The sequence below is a fragment of the Trichosurus vulpecula genome, chromosome 4 (assembly GCF_011100635.1).
Source record: "Trichosurus vulpecula isolate mTriVul1 chromosome 4, mTriVul1.pri, whole genome shotgun sequence".
Classification (NCBI taxonomy): Eukaryota; Metazoa; Chordata; class Mammalia; order Diprotodontia; family Phalangeridae; genus Trichosurus; species Trichosurus vulpecula.
In genome coordinates this window covers 440,667,008-440,680,368 of record NC_050576.1, presented here as the reverse complement: position 1 = coordinate 440,680,368, position 13,361 = coordinate 440,667,008, and the positions used below count along the sequence as shown (strand labels likewise).

At 58.6% G+C, this 13,361-nt stretch overlaps 1 protein-coding gene across 1 annotated transcript in view; it reads left to right on the top strand.

Moving 5' to 3' along the window:
• The first annotated feature begins 1,243 nt into the window (after nt 1–1,243).
• Nucleotides 1,244–13,361, top strand: part of ATP2A3 (ATPase sarcoplasmic/endoplasmic reticulum Ca2+ transporting 3) — a 96,878-nt gene continuing 84,760 nt past the window's right edge. The window contains exon 1 of the mRNA XM_036754319.1: nt 1,244–1,566. Within this exon, the coding sequence (XP_036610214.1) occupies nt 1,449–1,566 (118 nt within the window). The 5' untranslated portion in view covers nt 1,244–1,448. The remainder of the gene's footprint in view (nt 1,567–13,361) is intronic.

The window sequence follows — 13,361 nt, the reverse complement described above, 5'->3', positions numbered from 1 at the left end:
CCCCAACCTTCTTTTCCTGATTATCGGCTGTTCACTCCTCCCACAGCTGTTTATCACCCTGGTACTGCTCTCTCCCACCTCCAAGCATGCACCTAGGCAGGGTCCTCCTCCTCACTCGCCATCTCCACTTCTGCCTCCAAAATTCCTGCTCACGTGCTACCTCTGCCTGGAAGGCTTCTCTGGGTATCCCTCCTGCCTCTGTCCTGACCTAGAGGACGCTTCCTTCGGGCGTTCTGCTTAACTGCGTCTAGACCAGGGGAGCTTTGGGGTGCCTCCTTCCCAGTAGATTGTAAACTGGTTGCAGGCAAAGCCTGGGGGCAGCTACAGCAGCAGCAGGGCTAGGGGAGGGGCCCACTCCATCCCTCCTTCTTGAAGCCCTTCCGGCCTCCCCGAGGTGGCCTCCTGTTAGCCCCGGGGCCAGGAGCTCCCCAGGACATTGACGACTAGGGGCCAATGTTGCTGAAACAGGCACTGAGCTCTGAGGGCTGGGCTCAGCCTAGGAGGGCCTTCGTCAGCATGGGAGCGCAACGAGGTCCCGGGATCCAGCCCGGAGGTGGCAGGGCTCACTTTACAGATGAGGAAACCGAGGCACAGGAGGCTCTGGAGAGGGGGAGATGTGACTCTGGGCTCCGCCAAGGCGGACTGCTGAGAGGTGACCTGGAAGGAGCCCAGAGCTGCGGTCAGGCTGGCCGGGATGCTCCGCTCTTGCCCGGGTGACCTTGAACAAGTCCCATCTAGGTTCTGGGCTTCCTCCGCTTTCCTAGCCGTAAAATGGGAGGCGCGCTGCGGGGGACGCCCCGAGAAAAACCCCGAAGTATGAGGGTGCCCTCGGACCGGCTTTGGAGGGCGGGGCGGGGCGGGGGAGCATCCAGCGGCCCCAGGAGGCAGGGGGAGCGGGGCTGCCCGGGCGGAAGCTGCCCACGAGTAGGCGGGCGGGCGGGCGGTGTAGGAAGCGCATCTGGCCTGGGAGGAAGGGGGCCAGCTGTAGGGGGAGGTAGAGGGGAAGGGGTGGGTACTGCCCCGCTCCCCCGGGGGACCCAATGCAAATGAGGCGCCCAGGGCCACCAATGGGAGGCTAAGGCGGGGCCCCGGGGCGGGGCGGAGGCGCGGTGGGTAGGCCCCTCGGACTGGGGGCGGTCCCCCTCGGATGGAGGGGGCGGGCAGAGGGCGGTGCTACGAGTCCGGGCCGGCGGGCTGGGCCGTCCCCCTCCCCCTTAGCTGGTCCCTCTCCCTCTCCCTTCCCTGTCAGCAGCTCAGCCTCAGACAGTCCCCCCCCACCTACCCAACCTCGCCTCCCCGAGCTCAGTGGGGCGGGCGCACACCCCACCCTCGGCTCAGCCTCCGCCCCGAGCCAGGCCGGCTCCTCGGCTCAGGCCGCCCGCGGGCCAAGTTCCTGGGCAGCTGCACCTCGCGGGGCTCCCGGGCCGGGTCGTGCCAGCCTGCGAGCCATGGAGGCCGCCCACCTGCAGCCAGCCGCCGCGGTGCTGCGGCGCTTCTCCGTGCGGGAAAGCTGCGGGCTGAGCCCAGAGCAGGTCCGCTGCAGCCGCCAGAAGTACGGGCTCAATGGTGAGTGAGTGCGTGAGTGCGCCGCCCCGCACCCCTGGACCCCCACCCCCGGTCGGCGGCGCACAGGAGACGCCTGGGCAGGGGCCCGCGCGCCGGGGTGGGTGGAGAGGCGTGGGGAGTTGCTCCTTGCACCCCTGGTTCCCCCCCCCCACCCCGGCTCGCAGCACAGCGCAGACGCCTGGGTAGGGGGCCGAGCTCCAGGCTGGGAGGGGAGGGGTGGGGAGGGTGCTGTTCTCTGCATCTCTGTCTCCCCACTCGCGGCTCGCACAGCAGCAGAATGGGTAAAGGGCTGCGCGCCTGGCAGGGGGCTGCTTCTCCTTCCAGCGGGTCCCCCCTTGGCCTCCTGAGAGTGGTGGACCTTTCGGGGCTGGGGTGTGGGGAAAACCTTAGAGTCAGCCCGCGGTGCCCAAGTCCTTCGTTGCACAGATGAAGAAACTGAGGCAGCCTAGAAACGGGTGGGGACTCGCCCAGGGTCCCAGCGCTAGGCGGGATGAGAACCCGGGGCTGGGGTTGGGGCTGTGGCGGCCGCAAGGTTCTAGTCTGTGGCCAACCCCGCCTTCGGGGGCCCCACACCCAGGCGGGGGGGGGGGGCGGAAATGAGGCCCCAGGCGCTTCTGCAGCAGTTCCCGAGGCTCCTGTACCCGGAGAAGGGCGTGTGGGCGTCTGGGGGCGGGGCTCGCCAGGAGCCGGTAGTGAGACCCCCGGCTGCCTTTGCTAGGTAGGGGCTGCAGTGGTTCTAGTGGGTTTGGACCCAGAGGGCTTGGGTTCATACGCTGCCTTGGCTCCTTCTCAGCCGGGCCACCGTGGTCAGCTCCCTGGCCAGCTCGGGCCTCAATTCTTCCTTGGTAAACTGAGGCACTTGGCCTGGATGACCTACGTCCTAGGCTCCTTCTGACCTGAGGCCGCCTTCTCCCTCTTGATGGCATATATAGAGCAGGGTGGGTAGCCTAGGCAACGCTGGACTTGGAAGCCAGCAACCCCTTCCCCTCCTCCGGTGCATCCTCCTGGGCTTCCCGCAGGGCTCCAGCCCGCTCCCTCCTGAGGACCGAGACCCTCCCCTGGCCTTGGCACAAGAGGCGGCCAGGGGAAGAGCCCTTGCTGTCACTGTGGGCTTTGGCACCGACTGACGCTAGGACCCAGAGCGGTTACTGCTTCCGTCTAACCGGGGAATTGAGAGCCGGAAGGGGCCTTCGAAAGTCACCTAGCTCTCCTCCTTCCTTGTGCAGATGTAGATGCGAGGCCCCGAGATGGGAGGGAGCTGGGCAAGTGGGCGGCGGAGCTGTCCCTAGAACCCGGGCCTCCTGTCCTCCCGGCTCGCGCAACTTCCCACTGCCGCGCATTGCTTCCTTGCCCAGGGCTAGCCTCAGCTTCCTCGTCTGTAAGGCGCAGTCCTGCCTGTCTTCCCAGGGCCCTTGAGTGACTCCCCTGAGGGAGTCAATGGGAAAGCCCTGAGCTGCTCGGGCCCCAGGCTCTGTGTACACACACACACACACACATTCACACACTCATTCAGTGTGGACCTAGTGAGCTGGACATCTGTCGTCTGCTTGTAACACCCAGCAACCCCGGGAGCGGGGCCCAGAGACCTCGGAGAGCTGGGACATCAGGTCCTTGAACCCCAGGTCCCATTCTCCTATTCAGAAGCACCTCTTCCCCTCCCTGCCCCCCTCCCCCACTTTGGATGACTCAGTGGGGGTGGGGGAGAGGGTGCAGAGGGTTTTCTCTCCTGCTATCTGTCCTGGGCCCCTCATCCAGGGCCCCCAAGGACCTGCTGGGTATGAGCCAGGAGTACAGCCACCCCCCATTCCCCCAGGATTTCAATTCAAAGTGATGTTCTTGGAAACACTCTCATTGGGTGCGGGGCTTGTGACCTCGCAAAGGTCAGGGCCAATCAGAGCCAGGCTCCAGTTCATCTCTTCCCACCTGCTGCTCTCCTGGAGCCGCAGACAAGCCTGCTTCTAATTCAGAATCGGGCCTCTACCTGCCTCATTCTCCTGTCCTTGGAAGGTCGGCTCGAAGTCTGGCCCCGTGGACAGAATCGTTCCTTTATCTGACCCTTTTCCTCCCCAGCGCCCCCAATCCTTCCCGTCTTGACTTGAGCCTGCCTTTGGGATCCCCCAGCTCTCTACCCCCAGCCTCCAGGAAGCTGACTTTGTGAATGAGCAGCAGACTTGTGGGGCCAGGCAGGGATCCACCGGTGTGACCTTGGTCTAGTCACTTTTCTTCACAGTCTAACTTTTCCTCTCTGTCCAATGGGGACAAGAAGGGTGGCCCTGCCTGCCTCGCTGACCTTGCCATGCGTCAGGGCCTGGGAGGTTTATCGTACCTCCTCGCAGGAGGGCTTGCAGAGCAGAGCCCACCTTCCTTGTGCTGGCTGGCTGCCCGGGGCTCTTCAGGTCACTCCTCCCTGCACCCAAGGCTGGTCTGTCTGCAGCCCTGCAGAACAGGGTTGTTCTCCGCAGCTGTCAAGTGTAGGTTTGGGGCTTCTATTTGTTTATTCAAGCTGTCACTGGTGTAAACATTATCTTTCCGGGGCAGAAGATCGCCTTTTGGGTTTTTTTTTTTTGAGTTCCTATATTTAGTTAACTTGTGGGAGGAGTTGGTGAGATAAATATGATGTTTGAATATCCCCCCTTAGTAGACTGGCTGAGACCTGAGGGTGTGAAGTGATTGGTGACCGGACAGCTTGCACCCAGCCCTCCATTTGTCAGAAAGGGTAGGAGCCTGGAGGCCCCACCAGCCAGGGCAGGTTCAGTCCGGTACCCAGAGCCTCTGGAGGCTGCTTGAGGCAAAAGTTCTTCACACTGAGGGTTGAGAGGCCTGGAGCATCCTAGGAAAGCCTCAGTCCCTTCATCTGTAAAGTGGGGACCAGGCCCTGCCTGTCTGCCAGAGCTGGTGGGGGGGGGGAGTCTCTGAGGGAGAGCTGATTGATATTGGTGCTTGGCCTCCTCCCCTGATGACTCCCTTTTAAGCAGCCTCAGGGTGCACTGGCTTCCCAAAGGCTTGGCCAGCAGAGTCTGAGCGTTCCCAGCCCCCCTAGCCTCCCATCTGGAGGCAGTGATCCCTGGGGGGTTTTGATGGCTGTGGGAACAGAGGTGCTGGGGGGGGGTCACAGAAGCTTATGTTGAGCAGTAAATGGGGGGGGGGTGCTGCCAGGGCTCACGCCCAAGTCCTGAGGGGCTGGCTGTGTGCCTGGGAGTGGGATCATCTGGGCCCTTGCCCCCTCACCTCATTCCCGAGTACGATTGTTCTTAAGTGGGTACCCAGTGTCTGGGGGCACAGCGCTGACTCACTCGCATGTTGCCGGAGTGGGGTCCAAGCCTCGCCGCCCCCAGTCCTCTGTGTGTACAGCCTGGAACAGAGGGCTAGTGGGCGGGTGAAATGCTGCCCTTCCTCTTGTTCGGGGGAGGGACTTGCCCAGCTGGTACCTCTCTTCTCCCCCAGGCCTTGGCAACTGGGGCCTGAGTATGGCCTGGACCTGGAACTCAGACCCCCAGACTGGGTTGTCAGGGATTCCAGAGGTCAGGTCCCAGGGAACGTTGGCCGTACAGACTCACCACCACCAGGATGGCTATGCCATCTTTGAGAGGAGTGATCGTCAGCTGGCTTCTGACTCCTCTTGGTGGGCAGAGGCTATGGGCTTGTGTGTGGGATAGAAGGTAGAGGCAGTGGGGGATAGTGGAAAAGGGGCTAGCTCTGGAGACAGAGGTCCTGAGTTTAAATCCTGACCCTGCTATTTCCTACATATTTGACTTTGGGCAAGTCACCTCTCCAACAGGGGTCTCAGCTTCCCTTTCTGTAAAATGGGTTATTGGACCCATTCTCTGAGATGGCTTCCAGCTCTAGACCAAGGACCCTCTAATCGTGTGTGTGTGTGTGTGTGTGTGTGTGTGTGTGTGTGTGTGTGTGTGTGTGTGTGTTATGCTAGCCTAGGGCCGACTGGTTGGCAGGGGAGGGGACGTAGAAAGGTCAGCTCCAGCCATGCAGTAGGACAGTTCCACCCCTGTCTCAAACATGGTTTTCCCCAATATTTGGGCCCAAAGCATCCATGCTTAGGGGACAGTACCAGAATGTAGAAAGTGCCCAGGACTTGGGTTCCAATCCAGGCTCTTCCGTTTAGGTTCTCCGTGGGAACCTTGGACAGGGCCCTTCCAGCTCTAGGCGGGAGGGGCCACTGGCTGTGAACTCTGAGGACCCTTACTGGCTGTGGGGCCTTGGCTCAGTCATCTGCTCACCTTCAGTGATTGTTCAGGTCACTGCTACCACATGACTGCTAAGGGCCAGCTGACAGCCACAGATAGCATATCGCTTTTTTGGTATTTGGTGGGGAAAACAAGGGAGGGCTGGTGGGAGGATGTCAGCTTCCTCTTCTAAAGGAGCCACCGAGCTGGGCAAGGAGGGAGTTTGGGCCTGGGAGCCAAGGCTCATCTGCATTCAGTGGGTAAAGGAATGCCCAACTTCTCTACCCCACCCCCAGTGGAAGCTCAAAAGCCTCATTCCTCTGTCCTTATGCCCTTGGGACCATGGAGGGGGGGAGACTCTAGCTCACCTGACAACCACCCCCCCCCAATCTCCCGGCTGGAGCCCCACCTTCTCCGCCCTCAGTGCATCTGTTCAGGGCTGATTCATCGGCCTGCTGGCTTCTTCTCTTCCCTGGCCCGGCCCCCAGGCCCAGCATGCCAGGGGCTGGGGGTGGGGTGGGGGTAGGGTTTCTTGTCTTTAGATCTGGTCCCAAAGCAAATACAGCCTCAGGAAACTCGGTGAGGTTGAATCCCAGAGTCCAGGGCCCAGGGCCCTGTGGATCTGACTCTTTGGTACCCGCAGGGAATGGAAAAGATGCAAACACAAAAAGCTTTCCTTTTTCCTACCTTCCCTTTCTGAACTGGGCCCATCAGTCAATTCCACAAACCTGTTGTGTCTACTGTGTTCTAGGGAAGGTTGGGGAATGGATGGATACACATAGAAAGTCAAGAACAGACCCTGCCCTCAGGGAACTTACCTCCTCCGGGGGACATGAGAGCCACACAGTAACTCTGGTTACAGCCGCTGCTGCCTCTGGCTGACCACGTGCCCCTGAGATCTTAGCCTTCGGTCCTCTGAGGCCTCTACTCCCAGTAACCCCATGGGGGCAGGAAGTGCAGATGTTATCCCTCCTCTTTTACAGACGAGAAAATTGAGGCCCTGAACTGGGCAGAGGGGTGACTTCCCACGGAGCCACAACCCTGGCAAGGGCCAGTGTCTGCTTGCAAATGGCTTGTGTCCTGAGGGAGAGTAAGATCCTTGTGCCTTTACCCCACCACCCCATAGACCATACTAATGGGAGCTGAGGATTCCCACCTGGAAGGGACCCTTGCATTTTACAGACAATGAAACTGAGGTCCAAAGAGGGATAGTAGCCAATACTCAACACTTTCCTGGTTCCCTTCCCCCTTCCAGAAGAACCAAGTTTAAATCCATCTTCAGACACTTCCTGGCTGTGTGACCGTCTGCCTTAACTTCCTCAGCTGTGAAATGCACCTACTTCCCAGGGTGGTTGTGAGAACCAAATGAGACATTTGTAAAGCACTCAGCCCAGTGCCTGGCACATAGTAGGTGTGTAATAAATGTGTGTTAAAAAGACGACTTTCTATTTAGCCTGTATGTGTCTTGTATGTGTCTAGTGGTTTGCAGATCCACCCCGTAGACTGGGAGCTTCTTGAAGGCAGGGAGGGTATTCTTGCCCTTTCTGGGGTCTCCTGGGCTTGGTCCCGTTCCTGGTGTAGAGTGGGTGCTTACTAAGTGCATGCTGGCTGCCCAGGTGGCAGAGCCAGGATTGGCCCTCGGGGCCATCGAAGTGCACCACTGGCCCTGCCTCTGTCCCATGCGCCACATGTGTCGGCAACATTAAAGCCTCTCCCGGGCAGGCACTGCCTCACCTGAGGTCTCTATCCTCGGCCGTCCTCTCAGCTCCTTCCCAGAGGGGATCCCACATAGGCACTGAGGCAGGAGGGAGTCAAGTCACATCACATCTCACTGGGAATGTCCGTGCCTGCAGTACCGGCCTCACAGGGCTATTGTCGGGGGCTGCAGCCTTTAAAGCCCATAGATTGAACTCAAGTCAATAAACATTGATTAAGTACCTACTGCGTGCTCAGCCCTAGTTGGCCAAGGGGCTCGCTCTTGTTTACCAGCTTCTCGATTTCGCCAATACTGGGTGCATGAAGTGGGCCTTCGAGGAGGTGAGGGGGTTAGGCAGATCACACCATCTTGAGGAGGAGGGAGAGGGGGAGGGAAGGAGGAGAAGGGAGAGGAGGGGGGAAGCATGTGAACAGCCGAACCTTGAAGGGAAGGTCAGTGGACTTGTAACAGATGGCATTGGGGTGGCGAGGCATTCAGAATAGCAGAGTATATCAACTGCACGGAGGGTGGCACACACAGATGCCTTAGCAGGGGCAGGGAATGTGTGGCCTTGGGGTCATATGTGGCCCTCTAGGTCCTCAAGTGCGACCCTTGATGGAATCCAAGCACAGAACAATAAAGGGATTTGTTCTGTAAAACTTGGACTGAGTCAAGGGGCTGCGTTTGAGGACCTAGAGGGCCACAAGTGGCCTCAAGGCCACAGGATCCTCACCTCTGCTAGAGTCAGCTGGGACACTGAGGTGTTCAGTGACTTACCCACGGTCACATGGCCAGGATGGGTCAGAAGTGAGATCGGAACCCAGAGCAGAGGCACAGCAGATGTATGCTGGGCTCCTGGCTCATAAGCCACAGGTCAATGAATTGAAACCATCCTCTTCCAAGTCTGCTTCGTGGGACAGTGTGGAGCAGTGGACAGTGCACTGCCCTGGGTCAGGTCACGTCCTGCTGGCTGCGCGACCTTAGACTCCCTGAGCCTCGGTTTTCTTATCTGTGAAACGGAGGCAATATTATCTCCAGTGCCCACTTCCTGAGGAGGGCGCTGTGCCGGCCCACCTCCCCACCCATGACCTTTTATTAGCATCTGAGCTCGTTATTCCCCACTTTCTGTCTTCCTGCTGCCCTGTCCCAGCCAGGCCCTTTGCTAAGAGAAGTGAGGGAGGGGGCGGTGCTAAGGGGGCTTCCTCTAACCTCTTGCCTTGCCCAGCCATCTCCTGGGTTCCTCACAGCCCCCCAGGGGCTCTCCCTCCTGAGCCAGCCTCCCTGGCATGTGGGCAAGTGGCGATCACTGTGTGCTCTGCCGAGAGAGAGAGAGAGAGAGAGAGAGAGAGAGACAGAGACAGAGAGACAGAGAGATAGAGACAGAGACAGAGACACACAGAGACAGAGACACACAGAGAGAGACAGAGAGATAGAAAGAGACAGAGACACACACAGAGAGAGGCAGAGACAGACACAGACACAGAGAGAGAGACAGAGACAGAGACAGAGACACACAGAGACAGAGACAAACAGAGAGAGACAGCAAGACAGAGACAGAGAGATAGAAAGAGACAGGGAGAGAGACAGAGACACACACAGAGAGAGGCAGAGACAGACACAGACACAGAGACAGAGACAGAGACAGAGAGAATGGCCTTGAAAAGCAGCTTTGCCTAACTCTTGAGCCAGGGTTTCCACATGAATATGGAGAGAAAACCCTCTGCGCAGTTCTGCTCGGGGCCCTTAGTGCCTGGGCCTCCTTCCTGCTTGGTCTTTTGCCAAGAAGGGGGAAGACTTAGGGGCTCTCTGACATCACCCCAGCTGTGGGATGACAACCCTCCTTCGACCATTGCCCCTTCGGGGTCTACATGCAAAGGTCAGGCCCTGGCTAAATCTCACCAGGGGTCAGATCTCTAATTAATCATCCTGGGGCCCCTCTCCTTTCCCATCACCAGATGTGTGCTTGCCTAAGATTCCCCTTGCAGAGCTGTTGGGAGTAGGGAGTGTTGGTGAAGACAGCTGGACAGAGCTGGACAGGGCCCACGGTGACTGAAGGAGGGACGCCTCTCACAAGTGGCCAGGCACAGAGGTTTTCATCTCTTGCTCCTAAGTCTCTCCCCTGGGGCCGAGCAGAGCTAGCCTGATCTCACCCCAAAGAAAGTAGGACTCAGCCAGGGCCTTGTGGGCCTTTGCCTCTCGCTGTGCCCTTTGCCCAGAAGCTTCTTCCACAGCCTGGTTCTAGTGCCTGATGACATGGGTGCCAGGCCCTTCCTGACTCTGGCTGCCCTTCAGCTGATCCACATCCTCCCTGAGGTGTGGGCCCTGGAACTGCCCACAGGTTGCCAGGGGGTGGTGTGACAGGAGCATAGGATTCTGGGACTTGCTCTCCTCCCTCTTCCTGGGGGCTCTGGCCCTCTTAATGCAACCCTACTTCTATTGAGTTTCATTAGCAGCCACATCATATGAGTGAACTGGAAATCCTAACCTCCAGGTCTTCGGGGAAAGGATGGGGGCTCCCTGCAAATGTTTGACGAGGTGGACTATAGTTCCAGGAGAGCTGTGAGGGCCCTTGGCCAGAAGCTTGGCTTGGCATGTAGATCCTCATGGGCTAGGCACTGTGCTCGATGCCAGGCGGGCAGACAAAGGCAGAAACTAGCCCTTCCCCGGCCACCAAAGGGGACAACATTCACACAACAGTGGGTATTCACTGAACAGGGAGAAGGTGATCTCCAAGGGGGAAGGTGTTAGCAGCTGAGGAACCAGCCAGCCTTCAACATCAGGCACAAAGCAGTACGGAGCATGTGGGATAGCCCAGGCAAAGGCAGGGTAGTGGGAGATTGAGGGCCATGGGAGAGGACCCCCTCTTCATTCTTCCCCTTCCTCCAGTTTCGCCTTTTGGTGAGAGGCTTTCTGTCCTTGGCTTCCAAGCTTCCAGGCCTGGTTGGTGAGGAAATGATATCCCTTGGGGATCCTGATGGATCCTCTGGCTTCTCAGGGGTGATAGACTGATTGCTCCTGGATTGCTTCAGCTCCCTGAGGCCTGGCTTGATGCATCCATTGGCTGCCAGCACAGCCCCAGGATGGCTTCGTTTCTGGGGGAGGGTCACCAAGGGCAGGGGTCAGAAGGAGCAGATTCATTGGACAGAAATGAGTGGGGTTGCTTGCTCAGCAGCTCTCTGGTAACCCTGGGCCATGCCCATTTCCCAGCTGGGCTCTGAGGCAGCTCCCGGGCCCTGGGCCCTTCTCTTAAGGTCTCCTTGGGTTGCTGCTTGACTGGCCTCCTGGACTGCAGGGTACTCAGCCTATGGGGAATGGCCCGAAACCTGGGCAGGTCACCCAAACCTCAGACTTTCCCTGCTGCTTCCTCTTTGAGTGGGGATCATGGGTGCCGGGCTTCACTTTCTATAGGAAAGGACAGTGACCCCCAAAGTTAACAGCCTCAGTTCATGCCCTCCCCTGGCTGATCCCCGATTCCCTCATCTGCCTCTGTGGGGCTTCCTTCTGAGGGCTTGATGCTTTCTGAGGGAGTTGGCCCCAGATTTCCATCAGGCCCCAAATTTTCTCTCTTCCCCTCCAAGGCCAGGCTCCATCTCTGCTGCTCCTGGGGGCTCTTGGCAGGCCATTGGACCTGGGGAAGGGGCCACATGGACTCGCCTCCAATGAATTACCTTAGGATGCTTTAGAGTGGTCAGGAAGGACACCACTGTACACAGAGATGGGCCCACAGTGGGAAGAGGGGCTGGGAGCCAGCAGTCAGGTCCATTAGTCACCAGCCATATGACCCTGGACAAGCCTCCTTTCCGCACCTTGTGTTCCCTCCCTCCCTCCCCACCCTCTTCTGTGAACTTTGTCCTAGTGGGGGATGGTGTGGGGGATAAGGGGCGGTGACAGGCAGTGAAGGGCAGTGAGCACACAGGGTCTGCAGATGCACCCAGGGCAAGGATGCAGGTGACCCAGCCAGACCCTGGACCTCTCCATCTCTGCCTTTGGAGCAGTACTGGTGGCTGGCCCAGCCCCTCAACGGTGGTCCCATCCAGCCTTGGTCTTCTCTGACAGCTTCAGGTGGTGGGGCAGGGGCCCAGGATGGGGTCTGTGGAGGGCGGGAGACATGGCTGCCTCTGGTGCTGTGGGTGCTGAAGCAAGGATGATTTGGTTTGGATGAGACACTGGCCATTCATGGAAGGAGAGCCTTGTTTGTCCCTGAAGTGAGGGGTGGGTCCCGTGCCTTCTGGGCCCGCTTCTGTGTGTGTTGGCCGCTCTCCTCGGCTGATCCACGACAATGACTTGTTTTATTGTTAGGCACACACGTCTAAAATCCCGCGATCCTCACCCCCTGTCTTCTTTATAAAAAGAGGGCTGGGTGTGTTTATGTGGTTGTTCTTTTCCTTGAGCTGACATTGGGAAAGCTGAAATACTGGTTTTCACTATTTAAGGAAGGAGGAGGGCACCAGCAACAGATGGCCTGTGACGGCCTTTCCGACACAGGGGATGTTCCTACAGCACTAGTCCAGCCACTGACTGCAAGCCTGGCTGCCCAGCTTTGTGGGAGGGGGAAGGCAGGGGCCCCAAGCACTTACCCTGCAGGTCTCCTGGGCTGGGCATCACCACGGCCCATCACCCCAGGAGGTCTCCAGTGGCTCCTTGGTGCCCGTTACGGTAGCCTGGCCCTTGGGGCCTTCTCTCCCACATGCTCCTGCCCAGCCAGCCTTGTCCCTGGCCCCTTGACTGTCCCCTTCGAGATGGTCAGGACAGGAAAAACTGGGGAGATAGGAAAGGATTCTTCCTTCCCTCCGGAATGGCTCCCAGACTTTGTGGGGGGCACCTCATCCATCAAACTCCCCCAACTCTCGCTCTGCTGCCAGCGACATTTTTGGAAACATTGCTACCCAATCAAGTGGCCCTTCCAGTGCGGAGAGGAGAGTCTGAGGTGATGACTCTCAGCTGGGAACAGAGATTGGTCTCAGCACATTAGCTTTCCTGATGCGGCGAAATGACTTGTGAGTGTCTGGGCAAGTGTGTGGCTGCCCTGGTACTAGGTGTGGTCACTGGTGTGACTTAGAATTCGCCAACAAGGTCAAGAATACAGAGTATGTTGGTCACCTTTCAGGAGCGTTTGCAATAGCTCCAGGAACAGGGTTGTCCCGTCTCCTCCCACTTTCCAGATGGGAACACTGAGTCCCAGAACAAGGCGATCCCATGCCCTAAGTTGCTCAGCCCACCCATCCCACCCTTATGGTCACTTGATTAAGTCTGCTGTGGAGAGGACAGCGGCCTAGCATGCTGCTGTTCCATCCTGCCCCCAGCCCTTTTCCGAGAGGAGGGGTACGATTCCCCCTGGGGGCTTGGCAGGCTGCAGGGTCACTAACTGATGGCTCACTTCAGATGGCTGCCTGCTTCCTTTTGGGGTTTGGGTAGCTGGGCACTTAGGCAATCTTGCCCTTCGAATAGACGCTTGGAAGTAGGAAGATGTGGTCAGTGCCTCATCAAACAGGAAGCCAGCATCCTGAGAGCTGTGCATAGTTCAAAGGTCCTGGCGCTCTGAGCCAGCAGGATGTCAGCCACCTGCCCAGCCTTGGTCTCCTTGCCTGCATCAGTTGCCTCTTCACCAGGGATGCTGGGGAGGGAAAGGGGAAATTCTGCTGGGAGGGAAAAGAGCCGGGCTCACCATCCTCCTTCTGGTAACTCTGGGGGCTGGGTGCCCTGGCGCTCTGGTATCAGTGTGGGCATGGTCCGCTTGAGGCCCCTCCCTGGGAGGAGGCAGGAAGCCTGGTTGAGCATAGCAGGGATCAGGGCTATTAAGACTTCCACACTTGCTTCTCTTCACAATGTTGCTCTTGTCGCTTATATGTTCTCCTTCTGTTTCTCTCCCTCTGCATCAGGTCGTATGAGTCTTCGCAGGTTTCTTGGCAAGCATCCCC